Genomic DNA, 23,607 nt, shown 5'->3' on the forward strand with positions numbered 1-23,607 from the left:
GCACTGTAAGGCATTCTGGAAAACCTCCGAATAACCACTGCTGCTGGATTACCAAAGATTTTAAGCTCATTAGCGCGATCGTCGCCTCGAAATATTTTATTTTCAGAATAACTGAGGTGGCGGGCTGTTATTTGACAAGCTTCTGTATGCGGCATTAACAAAAGCGATGCTGTGACACAAGGCGATGGAGGAGGATTGTGAACGTCCTTGTGTGTGTTCGTCGGTGGTGATACAGTATTGTAAATTGTTGAATCGAGTCAAAGCTGTAGAGTTTATGATGTTCAGCTCCCCATTTCAGCAGCTGCTTTGAAGGAGGAGGGAATCACAGGGGTCCACAGAGGATCAACACACAGCTTTACAGAGACTCTGCTGCTTATGTAACACCAGCTCCTAAACCTCTGTTCTCCTCACTAACAACCTGCACCAGACTGTCAAAGAGATGTTTTTGTTGTGTTTTTGGTTTTGACATCTGAAGTTGGTTTTCTTTTTCTCCTTTTGTTGTGTCCAGTGAACATATGCTGTTCCACACAGTGGCAATGCAGTCTTTAAACAGCAAGACTGAGGACATGTTGTGACATATTCAAGCTCTGCAAAACAATTCAGGAGTCTTAATTGACTGTTCTCTGATTTGAACATGAAATTCTGGTTTTCTTACATTTGGTACTGTCACTAGATCCCTAGTCAGACACATAATTTGTGCTTTGAGGCAAAGGTGGAGCTGTCACCAATCAATTTTGACATCAGGCTTTGCTATAAAATCATCACCTTGAGGCTTGTAACACCACAATCTATAATCAGGCCGCACATCCCAGAATCATCTTATGTTCCTTTAACGTTTCTTGATTTTGTTTTGTAACAAAGCCAAAGGTATCCTCTGCCTGCAGCCATAAGTTTGATTCACCGTCTTCATCTGAAGCATTTACCTCTTCCTCTATATGTCATTGTGACAAATTCAGCCAACCAGCGGCCCACAGCGGATAATTATTGATTTGTCTTCAAATGCTTTTCTAGTGATGATGTCTTTTGGGGATTGTCTGCATCGTTTCTGTGTTATCAGGGGGTAAGAAGTTCACAAAAGTCCATTTAATCTCTAAAATTTCATTTCATGCTTTGAAACAGGAGTCTTTTAAAAGTGATTTAGCATACGTTCGTCCCCCGGGATGCCGGTCATATTTCACCAGCTGCACCTTGACCACAGAGGGCTGTATATCAAGCGAATGATGGCAACTTATAACTGTTCACGCAGAGGTGCAGGTGTAGGTCAAGGCATACAGATGATGAACACTTGAAAAAGAACTTCCCAGTGAGGTGGATTATCAGGAAGATTCATTTTATTGTGGACAGTTGAGCAGTTTGCATTTATTCTGTCTGCTTTGAGATTTCAAAGATGGTTTTAGGAATGGAGCAAGTGAAAGTAGAAGATTAATGCTTTGTGTGGATATTGCTTGAAGTGATGGATGAAAGTTGGTAAATTTGGCCCACCTGTCCCGCTCTTTGTGCAAGGTGCGTGAGTGTCGTCTTCAGCAGTATTTACCTCTGAGCAAGAAACAAGCCAAAAAGTAGTGAGATTACAACTTTAAAACATGAATCGTTGAGGATCAGAACACGAAAACCTGAACCATCATCAATGTTAAATACGAAAATAACACCACTTGTTTACTTCAAGCACACTTGGAAAGCACATAAAAGTAATCTTACGTCTTGTGCTTGTTTGTCTGTCTTATTTGTATGAAAATATTTATTCAGGTCCGTGAAGCAGCAACTTCAGACATGAGGTTACATCTGACAAAGGAGTTCTCATGTCTGAGCTCCTTAAAAATGTTCCGTCTTACTTTCATCCTTTGACTGTAACTGACTTTGAAGACAGTCAGAGGAGTGAAAATGAGGCTCCTCCTGCAGTCTAAATTCATGTTAAAAGCGAGTGAAACAGGCCTTTCTTGCTTAATAAATGTGCAGTGAATACACAATGACGGAGCTTTTATTGTAGTAAGAGGCCGAGTCCGTGTGCAGAGAAGGCTATCAATTCCACTGTAATGAATGAGATTTGAATGGATGGATTGATGTTAGTTCTGAATTGATTCATTATGTAAGTTCATTAGGTTTTGCTGCCATGGCTTCCTTGCTGCATATTTCATTTGTTTTTCAAGTTAGTAAATGCCCCCAGTAACAGTATAGTAGCATTTCATCTTTGAGCAAAATCATCTGCAAAAGTGTGTAAAGAGCAAAGCTCTAAACTCTAATCCTAAATTGAGAGAGCTGATCCGAAAGCTTCCTTCAGGGTGCGGGAAGGCTGCCTGTCCTCTCCGAATGTCTAACGCAGCCAGCAGACTAGATGTACATTTGTGGTGTGCCTACAGGGCTAATCATTACAAAGCTGAAATAACAAAATATTTGTGCCATCCTGACAGCAGTTGTAGTAATTGTGACCAGCTCAGGAATAGTGTCAGCAAAAATGTGTGCTGTGTGCATTTCATCTGTGAAAATGACTTAGTTGGCAGTTCAGTCCATCTGAATCTCACTTGAAAAACTCCTTTTTTTCTTCTTAATGCATTAAAGAACTAATCAGCTGTTAGACTGTAAGAGTCATTTTATTCTTGTGATGTAACAGGAAGATTAAGATGTATCTGAAAAAGGTGAAGCCATACGTCAGGTTCATGTAAGTCTGATAGAGCCCCTGGGTTATTAGTGGCCACGGGGTGCAGGGAGGGAGTAAAACTGCTGTTTGGGTCGACACTCAAGAATGTACACCTGCAGTGGTTGCCTATCCATTACTTTAACAGGGACACTGTGGCCAATCTTTTAAATATTGATTTGTCGCGGAAAGTGCTGGGACTCTTGCCAGTCTGTTAAACTGCAGGTCCATCACGCTATATTCGCTGTTGTAAGGGACTGCACGAGAGAGGCAAGGATGCCTCTAGACTGGGGCAGCGCACCCGGTGCCAAATACCTGTAATTGCTATTGCCCTGCTGTAACACACAGTGCACGGACACACCAAAAAAACACTGGTTTGCAACAGTGTTTTTTCATGTCTCTAACCAATGAAGCGTCAGGGGACTGCAGCACAGACCTGTATCGTGAGCATCTGTTGAACCAGCTGGGCAGGTCAGGGCGCTGACAAACAACACGTTTGCCACTCGCCGAGGAAGCCGCTCCCTTGTCCTTTGAGGTTCAAGGAGAAACCGGTTGGGAATTAAGTAGAGCAGGATCAGTAACAGTTGTCCCGCCCTTGTCTGCCCTCCTGGGCCTTTGTCCCTTCAGCCCATGTGGTCCCACCTATCAGCTGGTTGACGCAGCAGGGTGTGTTTTCCGCTCGTCTCTCTGTTGCGTTATTGAGCAAGACAGGCTTGTCAGATGAGCCTGCTCTGGTGTGTTGAAAGGCCTCTGACTGACAGCTTGGCCTTACCAAGCTGTCACAGCCAAGTATCACAGACTCCCAGTGTCTGTCAGAGATACACATTACAAAGACAGTGACTGCTGCCTGCCTGGGTGCCATGATGGAACTACCACCCCGCTGCCATGTGACATTCGTAGTTTGTAGTTCAGAGCAAATTCCTAGAAACTGCATTATTTTTTAAACAAATACAGACTGTAAGGCTCAGACTTTGACTTACGTGTCAGAAATGACAAACTGCATTAGCCAACATGGGACTGAAGGATTTATTTTTATTGAGAGTACTGATCTAGTGATTGATGTTATGTGACAGTGAAGATGACTTTATCTTACATTTTTTGCAAACAAGCTCTTTCATGTTTTAAAATGTAGATTATTTCCCCGAAAAGGTCAACTTAAGGTATGAAAGGTGTTTGATATAAAGTGTGCATCAAGGATGTCACACTATAGTGTTTGATTATGTGCATGACAGAATGAGTAAGTTGTACCAATCAATTCATATTCATCATCAAGCAGAGACCCAGCAGACAGTAAGACAAGGAGAAGAGTTCCTCTGAAGTGTATATTGGTGATTGATCTGTTTACCCACTTGAATCACTGAGGCAGAGCGCTGCAGTGCACTCTCACTCCCACAGAGGTGTCGCCAAACAGACAAGCCTCCCTTACCTCAGTGTGTCCAACTGTGTCGGGGATCCAGTGAAACACTCCCGACGCTTGTATGTCCACCCTGGCAAACCAACCCTAGCCTGATGCTATCGTCACTGCTGCCTGCAAGGATCTTTGTTGTTGCTCGGGGATGTGGCAGACAGAGCGGTGGATGGCGTGGGCGGCAGCCTGCTCAGGGAGTTACAGAGGGACGTAGCTGTGGCGTTCTTGGCCTGTCATGGCCAGGTTCTGTGAAGTGTGAGAACAGGCAGTCAAGGCAGGGCTCTGCTGGCACGTTTGGGATTTGCAGCTATCAGCAGGAGAGATCTGCACTGCAGAGTCTGCAGGGGAGGGAGGAGAGCGGGAGTGGGAAGGAGGCTGGTCGGGAAGCAGGGAAGCACGGACAGAGAAGGAGGAAAAGCTGGAAAAGTGGATGGTTAGTGGCCAGATAAATCTCAACACACAGTCGGGGTGCTTCGACCCTGCTGGGAGTAGGAGGTGTATTCAATACCCAGCCTGCGAGGTGCTCAGTGTACTAAAACACTAGAGGCAGACAAATGAGCATATACGATAAAGATTGATTCACTGCCTTTAGTGGTTAAGAGACTGATTCATTTATAGATTTTCACACAGGAGGAGCGGTGTCACCCCAAACAAGTGGATTTAGTCCTGAAATGTTAGTGAAGGAGACAAGTGTTCTTATGGTTCACTGTGCTAAAGACCCAGCACAGCTAAAATATTATAATGTCTCCCCCCTTTACCTGTGCATATTGAGCCCCATGGCGTTATCCCATGCCTTTTATCAGCCGACTGGATGGGTTAGATCCATAAGAGCAGGCAACAAGGAGAAGAGGCGCACAGCTGTCAGAGTGGATCCAAAGCAGGTCGTACGAGGATGCCAAACAGTTTCTTCACTGCCGCTAATGATTCACCGATTCCTGTTAGACTCATTTCAGTATGTTTGAACAATGTTGAATGAAAGGAGATATTTTCATCTACGTCTGTTTTAGCATGAAAAAGGCTGAGGCTAATTATGAAATATTGTTTAAAATATTGTATTAAATCAAACCGTGATTGCTTTTTGGGATTTTCGCTACAGTCTTCTTTGAGTCAGGGGCTGACCTTGACAGCTGACATTTGAAGATAAACCGATAAGCTGAAAAGCTTCCAGTTAATCATTTAGCAATTCATTTAGGAGACTCCTTCTCAGTGTTTGAGTCATGATAAGAATGGCTTCAAATGTCATTAGCAGAGGAGCCTTTCTACCTCACTCAGCCACTCTACTGACCCAGCTCTTTCACTCTGATGAGTTCAGCGGTGCTCCATGTTGTTCATCACCAGCAGGAAAGGTTGGTACAGTATCATCAGTCATCATCAGGCTGAATGTGAAAAAGAAGTGCATTACCTTTAATTCATTGAGTCCCAGCATTTAATCATTGAAGCTTTGATTAATAATTCATATAAATGTGTTTCCTTTAATCAGAGAGAGAATATATTATGTTCTGAGTCTGGTAACAGCTTCATTGACGAATGCCGGCTGTGTGACAGGAATATCGCCCCTGAATGTTGTCATGACACTTCACTAAGTGTGTGTTCACATGTGCCAGAGCTGGAAATGACAAGCTGGGTCCCAGTGCCTCTCTGGGGGCTGATTGGCTTGGCCCATCACTGCATTTGGAAGATTAAACTGTGCTGCAGTACGGAGCAGCGGCCAGGGCCACGGGATGTGGGACGGAGGCCCAGGAAGGACAAAAGCTGAGCAGCGTAAACAAGAGATGACCTTCAGAACAAGACAAAGAGGCTTGGGAGCTCAGAATAGAGAAACTTAATTCTCACCCTTGTGTGCAAGACTTTGACAGACATCCACATGTGTCTGTTTCTTTTTCTGGGCTTTGCTGATTCATCATTTCATTGCAGTAACAGACAATGATCTTGAATCATCTTTCATTGGTGCCAAATTTGCCCAGAGCTGTCAAGTGCTTGTGCAGCAGCAGAGAGCATTGTTCAGGATGCCCAAATAATGCTGCATAATTTCATCTTAATTGCATCATGCATTCATTTTTTCCCAGTCGTTGATAAACAGAAATAAGAATCTCTCGTGCATTCAGAGCGCCTGGGGAAGCCAGGAGCATTAGCAATGGGAGGCGATAGTCATCAGGGAAGTTAATCTGTGATATGATGAGACCACCTGGCAAGGTCAGAGGCAGCTCTCCCAGGAAGAACGAATCGCCTCATTGGTTATGATGGATGTCTCTTATACAGCTCTTTTGTAAAATACCTAGCAAGCTGCTCACATCAGGGGATTGATGTCCCTTTGATAACTTATATCACATTAAAATGAGGGCAGACGGTGCTTAATCAGAGCTAGGTATGTAGCAATAAAATGACACAGGACAACGGAAAAAAGGAGATAGTTCAAGGTCCTGTTGATGCGGTATAATGATGATTTTTACAGTGTAAATTCAGCTTAAGATTTCTCCTCGTCTCACGGAGGCCTTTTTGAAGTGCGTTCTGTATTCTAGTCAGCAGTGTACAGTGCAGATGAATCGGCAAAAGGCTCCCTGCGGCACATCATCGCCTCTGGAGACCCCATTAGGGAGGTCCCTCATTTTTAACTTGTTGGAAGGCAGGAAACTACAGACGATACATGCTGCATATTATACTGCTGTTATGTAAGAGAGATGATCTGGATCTGTTGTAGTGATGTAGTTTTGCTCTCTGTAGTGAAGGTATAGCTATAGGTCTGATTTATTCGGGCTTTACTGATGACGATAGTGCTGATGTTAACGTATCATCGACATTCAATGTGACCGAGAGACAAAGGATGGCAGAAAACCTGTTTGAGGGATTCTGTACATGTTATTATATGCAGAATGAATGTCCACATAGAGGACATGAGCAGGTGGATGATCATCTTGAATGTTGTGTTTGAGCTTTTATTAACTTTTATACTTTCACAGCCGATTATTCAGCTTTAACTGGCTTGTTTCAACAAGACGATAGAGAAGGTATCCATAAGTAAGTTTAATGGCTCAAGGGAACAAAATGACCTTGGCAAATGAATCATGTTTGAAGCAGAGTGGGTGTGAGTGGGACAGAAAGCAGCGTGTCAACACTTTGCTTCAATTCGCACATTATTGAAGAAGTATGGTGGCTATCAGGGTTTGACAGGAGCAATAGAAAAGTTAAGTGTTGCAGTGTGTGCCGCAGGGAGCTCAGGCAATCGCACACACACAAATGCACACACACACAAAGCTTCGCTTGTGAGTATTTTGCATGGACTCGACATCCATTTCCAGGAGACTTAATCCAACCTTAACCACAACTTACCTACCCCAAACCCTTACTTTACCCTTAACCCAGGTCTTCACCCTAAAATTTAATGTTTTGCATCGTAGGTTCAAGCATTTTTGTCCCCACAAAGTCATTGGACCCCACACTGTGAGTGGGATCCTGGATCCCACAAATACAGAAAATCAAGGGCATAAACACACACACGCACACACACACACACACACACACACACACACACACACACACACACACACATGTCATTGTAACTCATGAGGTGGAGAAGAGGTCATCTTGGATTGGATATCAGATCTGCCCTCTTTTGTCCTCTGTTCGGCTGCAGCCTGTCACACTTGATCACCACATTTTGAACTCAGATGTCTGATTGATTACCTTCAAGTTCAATTAAACTGAGAAAGCAGCTATTTTTATCCGGAAACGGATGTCAAGACGTGGCTGACCTGAAGTCGCTCACACAGATCGAAGAGTGTCCTGTCGAAGCTTTCAGTTCAGATTTACTGCAAAAGAAAAATCGCTTAGCAATGCAGATGTACAATGATAAACTAGATAAAGACAGCACAATTCCCTCAGCAGAAGCAATATTGAAAAATAAAATTCCCGATCACAGAGCAAGTTTGCATTGTTGGTGTGATAAGCTGTTAATGATGTGTGTCCGCCTGTAGGAGAAGACCGCACCAGGGAGAATGTGGTGGGCACCACGGACGCACAGTCAGCAGGCGGTGCTGCAGGACCAGAGGCCGGCTCCAACAGACGGAGGCTCCACTGCTGCATCAGAGTAACTACCGTACAGGTGCAAAAGGCCCTGTGGGGAGTCGCCATGGTCATGTGCGTGTGTTCGTCCTGGGCAGGCTCCACCCAGCTGGCCAAGTTGACCTTTAAGCACTTTGACGCCCCCTTCACCCTCACCTGGTTCGCCACCTCCTGGAACTGCCTCTTCTTCCCTCTCTATTACATCGGCCACCTGTGCAAGAGTCCAGAGAGGCAGACGCCCAGACAGAGATTCAGGTGAGGGGACTGTTGCTGCATTGCAACACTGCAAGCAAGCAGTAAACATGAGTTACAAAGCACTTTTTGAAACAGAAGTTCAAGAGTGAAGGAGATCTGTTTTGAAGGTCTGGAGATCCTGTCAGTGCTCAGCGGTCACAACAACTCCAGACCATGTAATCCCCTCTAAATCAATCCTCAGAGTCACAGGGGAACAATGGAGAGAAGCTAACACTGGGGTAATGTGCAGTGTAAGTTTAGTTTTTGTTCAGCAGCCTTAGCCTTAGTTGGAAAAAGCTGAACTGAAGCAGAGATTTCATATGGAGCTCAAGATGTAGCTCAAAGGCAAACACAACTGAATGCCAGTGACCTGAACCATAATTAGGGGGAGAGTAACATGAATTTCAGTGCATAGAAGTCAACTTAACAGTGCACACTGTCCACCCTAGGATATGTACATGCTGTTAAAAAGAATACATTGGCGATGTTTCTTCCTGCAATTACTAAAAGTGTGTTTGTTTCTTCTTAATGTCGTGGCTAACAAGCCAAATCCACACACCACGATGTGAAGTCAAAATACTTCTACAACAGAAATGACCAAGAGAAAAATAGAAAATGTCAAGTCAGCTACAGTCATCGAGAGCGGTTTTCTCTGCAGTCACAGACGATGCACAAACTTCAACAATCATACAATTTCACTTTATAGAAAGCAATTTCCCCATCAGCTGCAGCCTCAGTAAGCCACAATGCAATGCAGTCATTAGAAATCATTTTGTGGAAAGCTGTTTTCTCCGCTGATGACAAGGAGTCTCAGTGTTCTTCTCCATACAGATAAAACATACAGCAAAAATACTCTGGCACGCTCTGCGGAGACCACTGAAAAGCATTGTGGGAGATATATTCATGCAGTGCTTCCCCATCTGAGGTCGAGATCCCCAGAAAGGGTGGTGAGACAAGGCTGGTGTCAAACTATGGCTCGAAGCAGGACTCACATGCAGAGACTCGTGTTCACAATTTCAGCCTTTATTAAAGAAGTCTGAAAATCCTCTTGGCAGAGTGTGAAACGAAAAGGCTATGAAACTTTCCTGATGAGTGATCTTCCTTACAGGAAATCACCCGGCTATGAAACATATACAAAGAAACAAGAAAACAGAAACAGGCTATGAAAATATTACAAACTGAAATCGCTCTAAAGGGAGGAATATCTATACTAACTAGAGTAATAAAATAAAGAACATAAAATCACTCCAAAGGAGGAAAAAACAGATCCAACAAAACAATTTAAACTACAACCAAAATCACTCTTAACGAGGAAAAACCTAAGTCTATGTCTACAAGAAAACTTTACTGGTCTATAAAGGAAACAACGAAAAATCACTCTTAACAGAGGAAAATACCCTAAGTCTATATCTACAAGAAAACTATACTGATCTATAAAAAGTACAACGAAAAATCACTCTTAACAGAGGAAGACAACAAGGCTTCAAACGTGGATCTATGGCTGTGGCGAAGAATGCTGACGTGATCATACAGAGACAAAACACACTGGCACAAGACAAGGGAAACGCAGACTACTTGAACACATGAGGGTAATGGGAAACAGGTGGAAACAATCAGGTAATCGGGAAGACAATCAGACTGGAGACATGAGGAAAGGCAAGTGACCTGAAATGAGAGAAGAGTTACTTTTCAAAATAAAACAGGAAAAGACGAGACAAAAAACCCAAAACAAGAAAATACCTCACCGCGGTGTGACAGCTGGAGGGTCATTTAACATTTTTCTCTGCAAGGCAAAGATGATATGAATAAATCCGTTAATTCCAGGTACATAAAACAAGTCAGTTTAATCACAAAGCAACATTAAACATCAAAGATACAGTGTGTGATATTTAGCACTGGAGTAGTGTGTCCATGGGGGTATTTCGCTTTAAATAGCTAATACATTTCATAACCACAATCTTTCTGTCTGAGGAAACACTCGTGTTTAATCTGTCCGGCCAACTGCTTACAATTAGAACAGCAGCACTCTCGTAATGTAAGCCTGTTGCTGATTTCACTGAGGGAGCGAGAGTTGTTTACCTTCCATGTTTGCTGGTTGGTTATGCACAGTCACTCTCTGTTCATGATATCCAGAAAAAGCCCACAACTTGCTTAATTTGGAATATCAGGTTCCCATTATCTTTAGTTATGCTGCTGCAGCAGCAAACAGAGAGAAGGTAATCCCAACTGTCTCAGAAGTGCTTTCACAGTTGAAAGTCCATCAATCATGGTCTTTAGAATCATAGTCTTATCTCTTCTACCTGCTGTGCTACTTTAATACAGACAGACAAAGAGTGGAGGGATCGGCTCCGTAGTTCTGCTGCATCTCTGTGAGGTAATTCTTCCTTTTTGAGGGCTTACACGAGGATCTGGGGCTCCCACTCCTCGGCCTCAGAGCCGTCGTGCTCTGAATGCTAAATGCAGTGTTTCCTTTGTGTTTATTTAAATTGCACCTGCTGGTGAAGCTCAAACAATGCACAGAAAGGAGACTAAGAGTTGACATTTGTAATAGCTGTCCTGTCTCTTTATATGAAACAGTGGGTAAGGAAGGAGCCAAAGAGCTGACATTAGTATCAGCTGTCTTCTCTCATATCTATGACAGGAGAGGAGATACGCCGTAAGAGGCGGATACTCTTTATTGTCTGTTAATCACCTTTGTATTATGCTGTATTAATTTGAGAGTTCCTGAACGCAAGGTCCACTTGCTAGATTTTACTTTTCCACTGACAAGAGTTAGGCTTCTTTACTGAGTAAACTCCGTCTGCTGAGGAAGACCCCCAGATGTGTTTAAAAGCTCTGTAGAGCTACAAACCTTCAGGAGTGTCACAGATTACAGATTAACACAGAATACCACACAACACAAAAGGGCCATCAAAACACAACAGTGAAATATTGCCCTTTTTGGAAATACATTGTACTAAAATGTAATAAAAAAAATAAATGTAAAATGCTCTGACTGCTTTAAAGTGTAACTGTCAACTTCACGAGCTGCTTGATGCTTTCAAATCTGCTTCCATAACACCTTCCTCAGCACATTTCTAGAGCTGCAACTCTTAAGTCCGAGGCATTTCTCAAGGTGGTGTTTCCACAATCTGTAATGAAATGATGACCAGCTTTAATGTGATTGTCAGTGAATTGGTGTTGGCAGTGTATTTTTAGTGCTGACTCAGCTCTCTGGAGCTAATTCAGAACAATGCTGCTCCTCAGTATCCGGCAGGACAAATGCTACCTGCCACTCTACATTTATTGCTGCTTCATCACTTTCACAGAGCCAGATGCTTTCTGGATAAACTGTGTAACACAAGAGCAATGTAAACAGTAGCAGTTAAAATGCCAGCGTCTCGGAAAATGCAATAATGTTATATTTTGACTCATGGCGAAGGGTGGAATTGTGTAGTTTGGGAATAAAATGGATATTTCATGGCACCACTGCAGAGTGACGCTACATCACGTCCTCACAATCAAGTGCTTTGATACTTGATACATAATGTCACGGATTGCGTCTCATTGACTTGTGATGTGCAGTTAAAAGCTCTTCTGGACAAGGATCAAAGCCAGACTTCAGCCAGAATTGAGTAAAGATGAAAAACATCCACAATATATGACCTGATGCTTAATCAGGAATACAGTCCTTGAAGATGAATCACTTCACAAAATGTCAAAATGTGTCAGTTTTGTTTCAGGTGTATGTTAAGTGAGACCGAGCAGACTATAATTCCTCATATACTGAGTCATCACAACTAGAGATATTCAGCATATGCACAAGTAGCAAAAACAGTTATTTGTGTATTTCCCTGGTGTGTTTATAAAATATTGACACGTTGGAGCCTCCAGCATTGCACGCAGATGGAACCATATTCAGAAACTGAGGAGGACAAAAGACTTTTCTTTCGACGTAAGAAGCTTCTGTGTCTTAAGACTATAAACTACACTGCCTGGCCTAAAATAAAGTCACCACCAAAATAAAGGTCACACACTCTAATATTCTGTTGGACCAGCTTTAGCTTTGATTACGGCACGCATTCACTGTGGCATTGTTTCGATAAACTTCTGCAATGTCACAAGATTTATTTCCATCCAGTGCTGCATTCATTTTTCACCAAGATCTTGTATTGAGGATGGGAGAGTCGGACCACTGCGCAAAGCCTTCTCCTGCACATCCCAAAGATTTTCGATGGGGTTAAAGTCTGGACTCTGTGGTGGCCAATCCATGTGTGAAAACGATGTCTCATGCTCCCTGAACCACTCTTTCACAATGTGAGCCCGATGAATCCTGGCATTGTCATCTTGGAATATGCCCGTGCCATCAGGGAAGAAAAATCCATCGATGGAATAACCTGGTCATTCAGGATATTCAGGTTGTCAGCTGACCTCATTCTTTGGGCACATGATGTTGCTGAACCTGACCTGAGCAACTGCAGCAACCCCAGATCATAGCACTGCCCCCACAGGCTTGTACAGTAGGCACTTGGCATGATGGGTGCCTCACTTCATCTGCCTCCCTTCTTACCCTGATGTGCCCATCACTCTGGAACAGGGTAAATCTGGACTCATCAGACCACATGACCTTCTTCCTTCCTTTATGCTCCCTAGCATCCTAGCTTTTTTTTCCGATTAGCCTCACCGATTAGTGGTTTCCTTAAGGCTACACAGCTGTTCAGTCCCAATCCCTTGAGTTCCCTTCACATTGTGCATGTGGAAATGCTATTACTTCCACTATTAAACATAGCCCTGAGTTCTACTGTTGTTTTTGTACGATTTGATTTCACCAAACGTTTAAGTGATTGCCAATCACCATCAATCAGGATGTTTTTTCCGACCATATTTCTTTCCCCACTCTCCATCCAGTTTTTAATAATGCATTGGGCAGTTCTTAACCCAATTTTTGTAGTTTCTGCAATCTCCTTAGATGTTTTCTCTGCTTGATGCATGCCAATGATTTGACCCTTCTCAGACTAACATCTTTTCACGACCACGGGATGCGTCTTTCGACATGGTTGTTTAAGAAATCAGAAGCTACTCAATGCATCAGTTGTGGTAAAATAACTTGTTGCCAGCTGAAAGATAGTCGCCCCTGCAGTAATTATTCAATAGGAGGCTCTTACCTATTTGCTTAGTTAAATCCAGGTGGTGACTTTTTTTTTGGCCAGGTAGTGTATTTTACAGTGTTTAATATATTATTTCATTTTCGTTTCTTCTGCGTTGCATCTGCTTTGACATTTCACTGACCTGAACTCTTAAGCGTAACCAGAAATCATGCAAAACATCCGAGGAGGAGATAAATGTTTTAGTTTCCTTAATGAAGACCGCTCAGACATAATTAACTGAACACATTGTGGTAGATCTGATTGCATTAGTAAATATTTAGTTATTTCTCCAGTAGCCTGGCATTGGTCCCACATGCGCTATGATGCAATGTTCATTTAAGTTAAAATGGGAATTGCTTTGCACACTCACTGCTCTGCCTGGTCTCTCTGGTATTATGTGTTCAGATTGAGCTGTTTATGTTCATAAATATTGATTAAAGTACCAGACCATGATAATATTTCTCAACCTTGAATTAATCATCCCACATTTATTAATATACCAACACTGTGCTCTGCATTGTGCCTCTGCACAGGGAGTGCTGTAGGTTTTTCGGGGACGACGGGCTGACACCTAAGGTGTTTTTCACCAAGGTAGCTCCGTTTGGCCTGCTGTGGATCCTCACCAACTACCTGTACCTGCAGGCCCTCAGGAAGATCAACACAACAGACGTGTCAGCGCTCTTCTGTTGTAACAAGGCCTTCGTCTTCCTGCTGTCTTGGATTGTACTCAGAGACCGCTTCATGGGGGTCAGGGTGAGTACACGTGCCTGCATGTGTGTGTGGGAATTATTTTTGTTTGCAGTTTTTCACGTCCTGAGAGAAAATGTTGCAGCTTATTTTTTTGGATAACAGTTAAGCACAGTCCACAAAAAGCAGAGTGGATAGTAAAATTATGATTTCCCCTCTGTTAGGCTATGCCTTTAAATACAATAGTTGGACTCAAAATGCAGACAGGACACAAGAGTAGGAAGGAAAACAATTTATTAACAATAATGGTGAAGAAAAAGCGCGCTCGAGGAGTGGAGATAACGAACAAAAGAACACCACAAGGTGGGTTGAGGGAGGACAAACGCTGGACGTGGCTGGTAGGCACCGTAACAAAAAAGCACACGAGAGTGGTGAAAGAAAAGGACTATCATAAGTCTTACAAAAACACTGAGAGAGATTATTGCATTGAAATGCTGAAAACTGAAACAATAATGAGACATTACCATTACTCAGCAGAAACTCTCAGCTCCTTTAGTACATTTGTCCGAACATTTAAAAGTAGAGTACAAGTACCTCAAAATTCTACTTAAGTACATCTTAAGTAAATGTTCTTCGTACGTCTGCTTGCATTTTATCAGTGTAGCCTTTGGTTATTGGAAGCTAAAAAATGAGGCGATTTTATCTTTTAATTGAATAAATACTGTACATCCACTTTAGATCAGAGCTTGACCAGTACTCGACTTTTGAGGCCAATTCCAATATTTAAGAGGGGAGAAAAAAAGATCATGAAAGTCTTGTTACATATTGGTTTATCTGATTCATGAGTAGTTCCGTCAAGGAGTGATTTTGTTTCTGCTCAGATTGATTCAATTTGATCGTGTTCATGACGTCCACTTACTCTTAGGTTTCTTATTGTGTCTCTCTTTGCTTTGGTGGAGAGAAAGAACTCCACTATTTTCTCTTTTGTGCAGGAGTTCACTTTTGATGTCAAATGAAGCCAGTGCATGTAACACCCAAAGGACTGCAAATAACACGTACTGGGTTGCTTTGACCGAACGCACAGTTGACGCGTGTGCTACACACACAGCATGCTTGAGTAGCGTGACAGTGATGTTTCCCACGCGTGATCACCGCTTCATTCGAATGTGCCACCTGGTGTGCGTCTGCGTGTGCGCGCTTGTATGTTTGTCACTGATTTTGTCCGTGCGAGGAAAGACGAGCAGAGTGGAAGAGCATTATGCTCTCCTCCCACTGCACCTCCTCAGATGCTTTCATATCTGCAGCCGTCCTGCACTCCTGCAGAATGGATTTCCCCCCTTTTTTTCCCTCTCACACACTCACCACCAGCCCATCTCTCCCTCATGCATGCCCCTGCTCCCCACCCCCATTATCTGCGATGAAAGGCCTCAGTAAGAGACAAATACTGTAATAATCCAGCTCCTCTCTCTCTTACACCCACTGCCTCCCTCTCTCTCTCTCCCTCTCTCTCTCTCTCTCTCCTTCTCTCAGTGGTGGGGATTGCAGTCTTAGGATGTCTGCAGCAATGCAGGGGATCTTGGACGAGTTTGTCGTGAAAGTGAAGGGGGTGGACGTTGATAAATCATCCGTGTTAAACAGGGATGTGCGCTGCTCGTGTGCATAAAAAGACGGCCCCTTATAAATGTGAATAGCCTTTTGGTTGATGTAAAGGTTGTAAAAAGGGTTAGATACAGCTCAGTCCACATACTGTGGTAATCACACTGTAATCACATCAGCTGCGCGGGTGTCGTGATCCTTTCCCTCCTCTCACCCTCACATTGTGCTGCTCAAGAAAGTAAAAACACCAACCAGCAGGGTCGCTGACCTTGTAAGCAAACAGCCCATCGTGCGAAATGTAAGGTGTGTCTGTGACTGACAGGCAGCCTGCAGTGCAGAGAGAGCCATTTGGCCAAAGGTGCTCAAGGGCTTTGGCCAAGCAAAAACACACGGCTCATTTATCTTCCTGACACCTCCTTAATGCAGCGCTAATCCACTCAGCTGGACTGCGCCCTGTCCCTATCACTATTCTTCAACCCAAAGCACCAGCACGCACGGATATGTCACATGCACTCAAACATATGCACGGCAAAGACAAATGTCCTAAGTGTAATAAAGAACAGTCTCAGATGAAAGATTTGGGTTGTGCTTCTTAAGTTGCGAGCAGGATGAAACAGATGGTCTGGTGCCGTTCTTGAAGCTGTGATAATCGCAGAGGCATGGAGTGGGAGTGGGCGTCAGAGGTGGGGGTTGCTGGATGGAGTCGGAGGGGGGGCGTTTGGTGTGTAAATATGAAGGCTGTGTAATGAAAATCAATGTCAGACAATCAAGCTAACACTGTAGAAGCTGCCTGTCCCGTGTTGGAAGCACTGTTTTGGTTTGCTGCCTGCATGTGAGGAAACATGGCTACCAAATGAGCAGTCTGCTGACGATACAATAAAACCAACTTACTAATTATACCATTACAAGCCTTGTCCTGCGAGGCTTGTGATTTCTGCAGTGCATAACTAAGTGGAGGCCATGTGTGCCTGCTGTGTCCCCGCACAGCAGTGAAGGCTCAGGCATCTTTATCACCGCGCTGCGAGCCGCCTGTCCTCCATCCGTCACTCACTGATGGTCCTCCTTCTCTTTCTCTCTCCACAGATCGTAGCTGCTATCTTGGCCATAGCAGGCATTGTAATGATGACCTACGCTGATGGATTCCACAGCCACTCAGTGATCGGCATTACTTTTGTAGTGGCCTCTGCTTCGATGTCAGCACTCTACAAGGTATTTGTTTGCGTTTGAGCTAAAATTATTACTTCCATAAACCTCCTTTGTAGCGATGCCTACATTAGCGGCATAAATGTAAAAATAGCTAAAACATATGTATGAATAGTTTTGTCTTATATAAGAAATCCTGGAGTAGCTCCCTTTTGCTTATGTAACCAGGTGGCAGAAGACAGGAGGAGATTATGAAATGTGAGACTTAGCTGACAGAAGCGTGTGATATGTGAGCGCTTGGTTGCTGGCCCCAGGCTGTGATGCCCCGATCAAGGAGGTTACGGGACAGATAGCTATATTTTGACGGCGCTCTGGTCTCCTCTGCCCTGCTGTCTGTGCTGCCTAATGTGATAAACAGACAGTAGCGGCCCTGTGCCAGAGACATGACAGGTGCTTGGCAGGTGCACGCTCTGCAATCTCCCTCTGCTCCTTTAGGGGGCAGATTTTGTGCACTCACAACCCGACTCGCTGTTTATCCTCAGGTGCTCTTCAAGATGGTCCTGGGCAGTGCCAAATTCGGAGAGGCTGCACTCTTTCTGAGCATTGTTGGAAGCGCCAACTTTGTTTTCATCAGCTTTGTGCCAGTCATCCTGTATTTTACTCATGTGGAGTACATTGGCTCACCTGAGGACATCCCCTGGGCCTACCTCTGCGGGGTTGCAGGCCTGCTTTTTGGTATGGAAAGCATGAAGCATTGGTGTGCACAACCCTGATACTGTACTGATTATGCAACCCATGAATATCATCTAGCAAGTTTTTGGGGTTCGACACCCTCAGTGTGTGCTTACTTTTTTCTTCTCCCCACAGCTTTCAACATCCTGGTGAACTTTGGCATTGCGATAACATACCCAACATTAATCTCCCTTGGCATCGTCCTAAGTGTTCCTGTAAATGCCAGTAAGTTTTTTGGCTTTGCCCCCAGACCTAAATTTCTAGTTCCTGTTACCAATAAATATTTGATATCATTGAAATCCCTCTCATTTATATTTGATGAAGAATATCATTTAATTTTCAAATAAAGTTCTTTCTTATTGTGTAATTTGTGATTTTATGTGACATTATTATTCATGGTGATTTCCATATCACTTTGCATATTGATTGTTTACATTAATCCTATAAATTTTTGTTAATTACTTTGAAATTCCTCCTAATGCATCCTCGTCATTTTACAGTGGTGGACCTCTACACATGCGAAATTCATTTCAACACAGTGCGCCTCATCGCTGTATTCATCATCTGCCTGGGTTTCCTCATGCTGCTGTTACCGGAGGACTGGGACCAATGCATCATCCAGCTCAGCACGAAGCTGCGCAAACGCGATGAGCCAGCAGAGAGCAGCGGAGAGGCGGGCGCCACCACAGGGCTCAACTGGAGAGGGAGAGCCAGGACCTCCATGTCAACATTTGCACATTGACTCCATATTACCTTACAAACACACTCACACAGACACAGGGAGGGAGACACAGCTTAGTGTCGATGTAAGGACATTTGACCCACCTGGTGACCTGCCCTGTCTTTCACACAGCTCCCTGAGTGAAAAAGGTATTTTAGGCTGACCTCTGATTACTAACATCTCAACCAATCAGGGAGATGCAGGAGGCACAGACTGTGCATCGTTTGGCGTCCATTCCACTCAGAAGCTCTCCGAGTTGGTGCATGGACTCATATCAATTGTAATCCTCCTTACCCGAAAAAATGATCAGGTATAACTGATTGAGTCATGTATTACTTTTTGCTGTACCTCTTAATCATTCCATTCACGACATCCTTGCGCCTGAGAAGACTTGCCAACTTGCCTGATATTTTTCAGCTCTGAGAAACACGACACTTTTCGAGGCGGGCCTAACACCTTGAGGACTTGCTGTCTTCAACATGTACACACTTTCACATCTTTAAGATCCAAAGAAGAATGCCTAAAATGCTGAATGCCTGAAAACAAAAGGGGAGGCCTGCAGCAGCATCCCTCAGGTGTAAACTTAATGACAAATACCTGCCTTTCATGCGCTGTACATAGCTGTGTTTCACACCTCGGATATCCTGGAGCTGTGGACGCGATTGGCTCATCTGGTGAGAGGGGACCTGTCCAGACATCTGAGGATCAATCTGAAGCTTTCACAACACCTCACTCTGTTCATCCTGAGAGAGGAGGTCAGGTCCTTTCTGACCACACTGATTGGCTCCCTGTGGTGATGTGCTTTCCTGGGGCTAAACACCCTCTCTGTCCATGCTGACACCCGTTGCTCAGGCCCACACTTAAGTCACGAGAGATCTAAAACCAGTATCTCTGTTGCATAAGTTTTCAATGCATGAGATGATTCAGATTTGTTTGTCAAGAAGTGTGAGTGCTTTCAGTCCATCGAAAAAGCAATTGCTTCACATTTTCTGTTGCCTGGCAGCAAACAATATTAACATTTTTATTAACCAAGCAATACAGGTAATACATGCATTGTCATTCAAAAGATATTAAATGTGATTCACTGTCCATTAGCTGTTCAAATTATTACGAAGCCGACTTTCACAGTCAGTGTTTCAGGTATCTCAGTCTTTGGATGGACTAAAAGCACTGACATCTTATAATAAAGCAGACAGGCTTCATGAAAACTTGGAACTACCCCTTTAATAACTTTAAACAACGACCATAGCTATCACTGAGCCTCCCTTTGAAATCCTGTCACATTTCACTCTCCACTCATACGCACACACACTAACCTGCGCCAATTATCAGCTAAATTGCTGGGGTGTTTTTTTGTTCCTGGAGAAAACAACAGACAGTAGATGAAAACTGTCTCACTGTGGCTTGAGGAGACACGAGAATGGCTGACATTTGTCCACCTCTGCTCTTTGTCAAAAAGAAAAAAAAAGTGTCTGTTTTCATGAATCACATTTCTGAGGCAAGTTAACAACGAGATGAACCCGAGAGCGAATGAGGCACGCGCCTTGTAAAGCGACAGGTGGAAACTCTGCCTTGTTGTGAATGTATGAACATCACTCGACCACACATGCTCGCTATATGTGCTATCTGTTTTTTACAGTGCCACCACAGACTGCTGCAGAGAGACTCTTTAATACTGTCCGTCTTGTACTCATCTGACCGAGTTGCATTTTTTTGGAACAAACTCTTGACGCATCGTACAGGACTTTTTTATATTTTTGCATTTTGGTTGCTTACTAACCTTTGAGGGGAGTGAGTGACTTCTGCAGGGCGAGCATGCACATACTGTATGAGCAGATACAGCTGACAAGTCCACTTCACTGCCTTTTCTTTATTTTGCAATAGAGTACATAGCACTGTTTCCCATTGTCATTCTCTATGACAATAAATAATAATATTGTATTCCTCTGGAATTATTGCTAGACATAAATGTAAACCTTTGTAAGGAATGATGATTTTTACACTAAGATGCAACATATGATTATCACATTTGAGGAAGAAATATTTAGAGCGTGAATAAATGATGGTTTATTAGATCTGCTACTGTTGGGTGTCTTCAAGTGTAATCACATGTACTATATAAAAGACTTCTTTTCAATACATTTCCTTGTCCAAGTTTGTTTTTTCTTCAGTGCTGAAATGGCAACATGACAAGAGTGCAGCAAGAGCTGAAATAATTAGTTGATTAATCGATCAATACAAAATACAGCTATTTTGATAAACTTTGAATTGTTTTTGTCATATTTCAAGCAAAAATGCAAACATTTGCTGGTTCCGGCTACTCACATGTGAGGATTTACAGCTTTTATTTGTCTTATATGAGAGAAAAATAAATATTTTGGAATGCTTGTTAGACATTTGAACATGTTTTCACAGCTGAAATGACTGATTCAACAATTAGTTGATCGAAAGAAAATGAATCAGCATTTTCATGATTCGTAATCAACTGCTTGTTTAAGTCAAGTCTTTTATGATATTAAAGCAAATATATTTAGGTTTGAGAATACCGGTCTGGCAAAACAAGCAGAATGAATAGGCCAACTTGAGCTTTGGGAAGTTGTTGTGGACATTTCAAAAATATATTTCTGAGATTTCATGGACAAAAATGATTAATCCATTAATTGAGAAAATAATCGACGGGTTATTCTTGCAGAAATCCGACTAACAAACATCGTGCTCTACTCTCACTGTGATCTGGCCGTAGAAGAAGGTGGCCTGACGCTCCTTGGTCAGAGCAGAGAAAGGTAGTCTGCTGCCCTCTTGTGGTCGAGAGGGAACATGGAGGCAGTCCCCTCCAGCAGTTTCTTGCCACACAGTGCAGGAGGGAGGGGTGTTTTCATGGTGACACACTTTGCATAGATCGTCTGAATTATGTTTGAAGTCAGTGCTAACAGTAAAAATGGAGGAGGAATACTTGGAGTCATCACAGGTTGAAGTGTCAGTGCTGGAGGGAGGACCAGGATGGGTGGAGGTCAGGGTGCAGGGGTCACTGCTCCTGCCGTCTTCCCCCTCTGTCCTGACCTCTCCTCCCCTGCCCACCACACTCCCTAGCCGTGCTCTTATTTTTTGCCTCAGTCCCTGAAGAGCGCCCTGGAAACGCTTGCTAAGCAAAGCGTACAGCAGCGGATTGATGTCAGAGTTCAGCAACACCAGCCAGTATGAAAAGGTAACAGCAGAGGGTGGCACCAGCCTGGATTTGCCTGAGATTGCAGTTTCTGTGGCCTGAACCAGGGCCACACCTATGTAAGGTGTCCAGCAAAGGAAGAAGGCTGAGATGACCAGGAAGAGACGCACCACTCCATGGTGGTTCAGGTGCTGCTGGGAGTTCTGCAGGGGTGTCTGCGAGGCACTCTGAGCCAGGAAGGAGAACAAACGTCTGGGTGGAGGGTTATTCTGCTCTGAGGTGGAATCAGGGAAAGCACGGCTGATATAACTCCCCTCTTCTCCGCTGACATCAGACACAAACTGTCCACTTACATGATAGATCAGCCTCGAGGGGCTGTGGAGGCTCCCACAGTGCTGATGAGATGATCCACCGGGAGCAAAGGCAGAGTTTGGACTCCTGCTGCGCTGGACAGAGTCCTCCAATGTATGGATCCTCCTGGCATGGCTGCGGGCCACCTTGACGATGTTCACATAGCAGAAGAGGATGACTATCGCTGGTATGAGGTAGGAAAGAGCAGCCATGAACGCTGTGTAGCTGGGACTGCTGGCCCAGTTGACTGCACAGCTATACATGGGAACAACATAGCTGACGGAGCTCCAGCCCAGCAGTGGAGGGCAACTGGTGGCCAGAGCCTGCAGCCAGATCCACAGGACCACAGTACAGGTCCGCCACAGGGTGCAGCGGGAGCTGTAGCGCAGGCAGTCTATGATGGAGTGGTAGCGGTCCAGGGCAATAGCTGCTAATGTCAGCACAGAAGCTGTACAGTACACAGAGGAGGTGTAACCCACGTATGAGCAGAGGTCCTGTCAGACAGAAGAGAGAATCTCATCACATGCACACTCACTGGATCAAAGGAAATCACAAGAGGTCAGCTTTAGGCCATATCAGACAGGAATGCTGTGAGGTTACATGACTGTAAAGCATTTTATAGTGGACAGAGGTGACGTACAGTGCAGTCCACCCATCCACGGTTCATGATGGACAAAGCAACAAAAGGCATCACACCGATGCCCACCAGGAGGTCACTGATAGCCAGGTTCATGATCAGCACTGATGTCACCGAGTGGAAAGTCTTGGTTGCAGCCACAATAGCAATGACGAGAATATTACCTACAGAGAATAACACACAGGTCAGACTGGCTGGATTTCAGACTACACAAGCATCTTTTCCATCTGTAGCCCAGCAATAGAGGCAAAGTAAAGTATCCATCTATCTATCTTTGGTATATCTAGTATTTTGGCCACAAACAGAATAAAACAAGCGAATTGAATTTTGTTGGTGCACATAAAACACTGAAAAATGACATTTCTTTCTTTACTTACCTCCACAAACAGTGTCTCCAGTACTGCCTCTACTCTTCAGCCTGTTTTTTTTTTTTTGTTTTTTTTTAACTTTTTTTTATATTAATCAATAAAGGTTTGTGGCTGGTTTTAATTAGCCATCAGTTTGGCAGATGTAAATGTTAAGGAGGCCAATAATAAAAGGTCATGAGTTTTAGACTTTTTAATAAATCTGCAGTCATAAATGTTACAGTCACTCATAAAGTTAAATTGCTCTAAGCTTCAAATAAACTATGCTGTTTGAAATGTTGAATAAACCTCTAATAACAATGGTTTTACAACATTTCATCAAGTTTGCTGTTATATTTTAACTTGTTTTTAATGAATTCATTTAGGTCCAGATGCTCTGAAGCTCTTTTCCTGAAGGTCAGAGGTCAAATGGAGGATTAGAGCGAGCTTTCTGATGAAATCATGTATAAAGTTTGCCTTATTAGAACAAATAAAGAATTTTCCACTAAACCAGTAATTAAAATAATTAAAATCAGTAGGAATTAGTTTACTGAAAAATAAAAAAACAAAAAAACAAAACAGGTAATGGTGTACCTGTCACAGCACCCAAACACATCAGCACCATGAGGATCTCCAGGATCAGCTGGGCCCGTCCGGACACACCGAGCCCGGTGCCCTCCGTCCAGCTCGCGTTGACTGCTGCAGCTGTCTGCAGGGACGACCGGGAGCCACCTGGGTCACCCATGTCCCACGCAGCTAACCGCTGTCCTCACA

The 23,607-nt window shown here is 43.7% G+C and overlaps 2 protein-coding genes across 3 annotated transcripts in view; one reads left to right on the forward strand and one right to left on the reverse strand.

Annotated features, from left to right (window-relative positions):
• Positions 1-20,595, forward strand: part of slc35f3b (solute carrier family 35 member F3b) — a 49,829-nt gene extending 29,234 nt beyond the window's left edge. The window contains exons 3-8 of one of the 2 annotated variants that reach the window (XM_070978280.1): positions 8,012-8,354; positions 13,993-14,212; positions 16,826-16,951; positions 17,428-17,620; positions 17,753-17,842; positions 18,118-20,595. In XM_070978280.1, coding sequence (XP_070834381.1) covers positions 8,012-8,354; positions 13,993-14,212; positions 16,826-16,951; positions 17,428-17,620; positions 17,753-17,842; positions 18,118-18,359 — 1,214 coding nt within the window. In that variant the 3' untranslated portion in view covers positions 18,360-20,595. The remainder of the gene's footprint in view (positions 1-8,011; positions 8,355-13,992; positions 14,213-16,825; positions 16,952-17,427; positions 17,621-17,752; positions 17,843-18,117) is intronic. The other variant, XM_070978281.1, reaches the window with a different exon arrangement.
• Positions 20,596-21,038: 443 nt separating this feature from the next.
• LOC139341520 (5-hydroxytryptamine receptor 1D) lies at positions 21,039-23,578 on the reverse strand. Its single transcript, XM_070978074.1, has 3 exons — positions 23,428-23,578; positions 22,493-22,653; positions 21,039-22,346 (listed from the first exon to the last, which is right to left on the reverse strand). The coding sequence occupies exons 1-3, from the start codon at positions 23,576-23,578 to the stop codon at positions 21,039-21,041; spliced, it is 1,620 nt and encodes a 539-aa protein (XP_070834175.1).
• Between the last annotated feature and the right edge of the window lie 29 nt (positions 23,579-23,607).

The sequence above is a fragment of the Chaetodon trifascialis genome, chromosome 13 (genome assembly GCF_039877785.1).
Source record: "Chaetodon trifascialis isolate fChaTrf1 chromosome 13, fChaTrf1.hap1, whole genome shotgun sequence".
NCBI lineage: Eukaryota > Metazoa > Chordata > Actinopteri > Chaetodontiformes > Chaetodontidae > Chaetodon > Chaetodon trifascialis.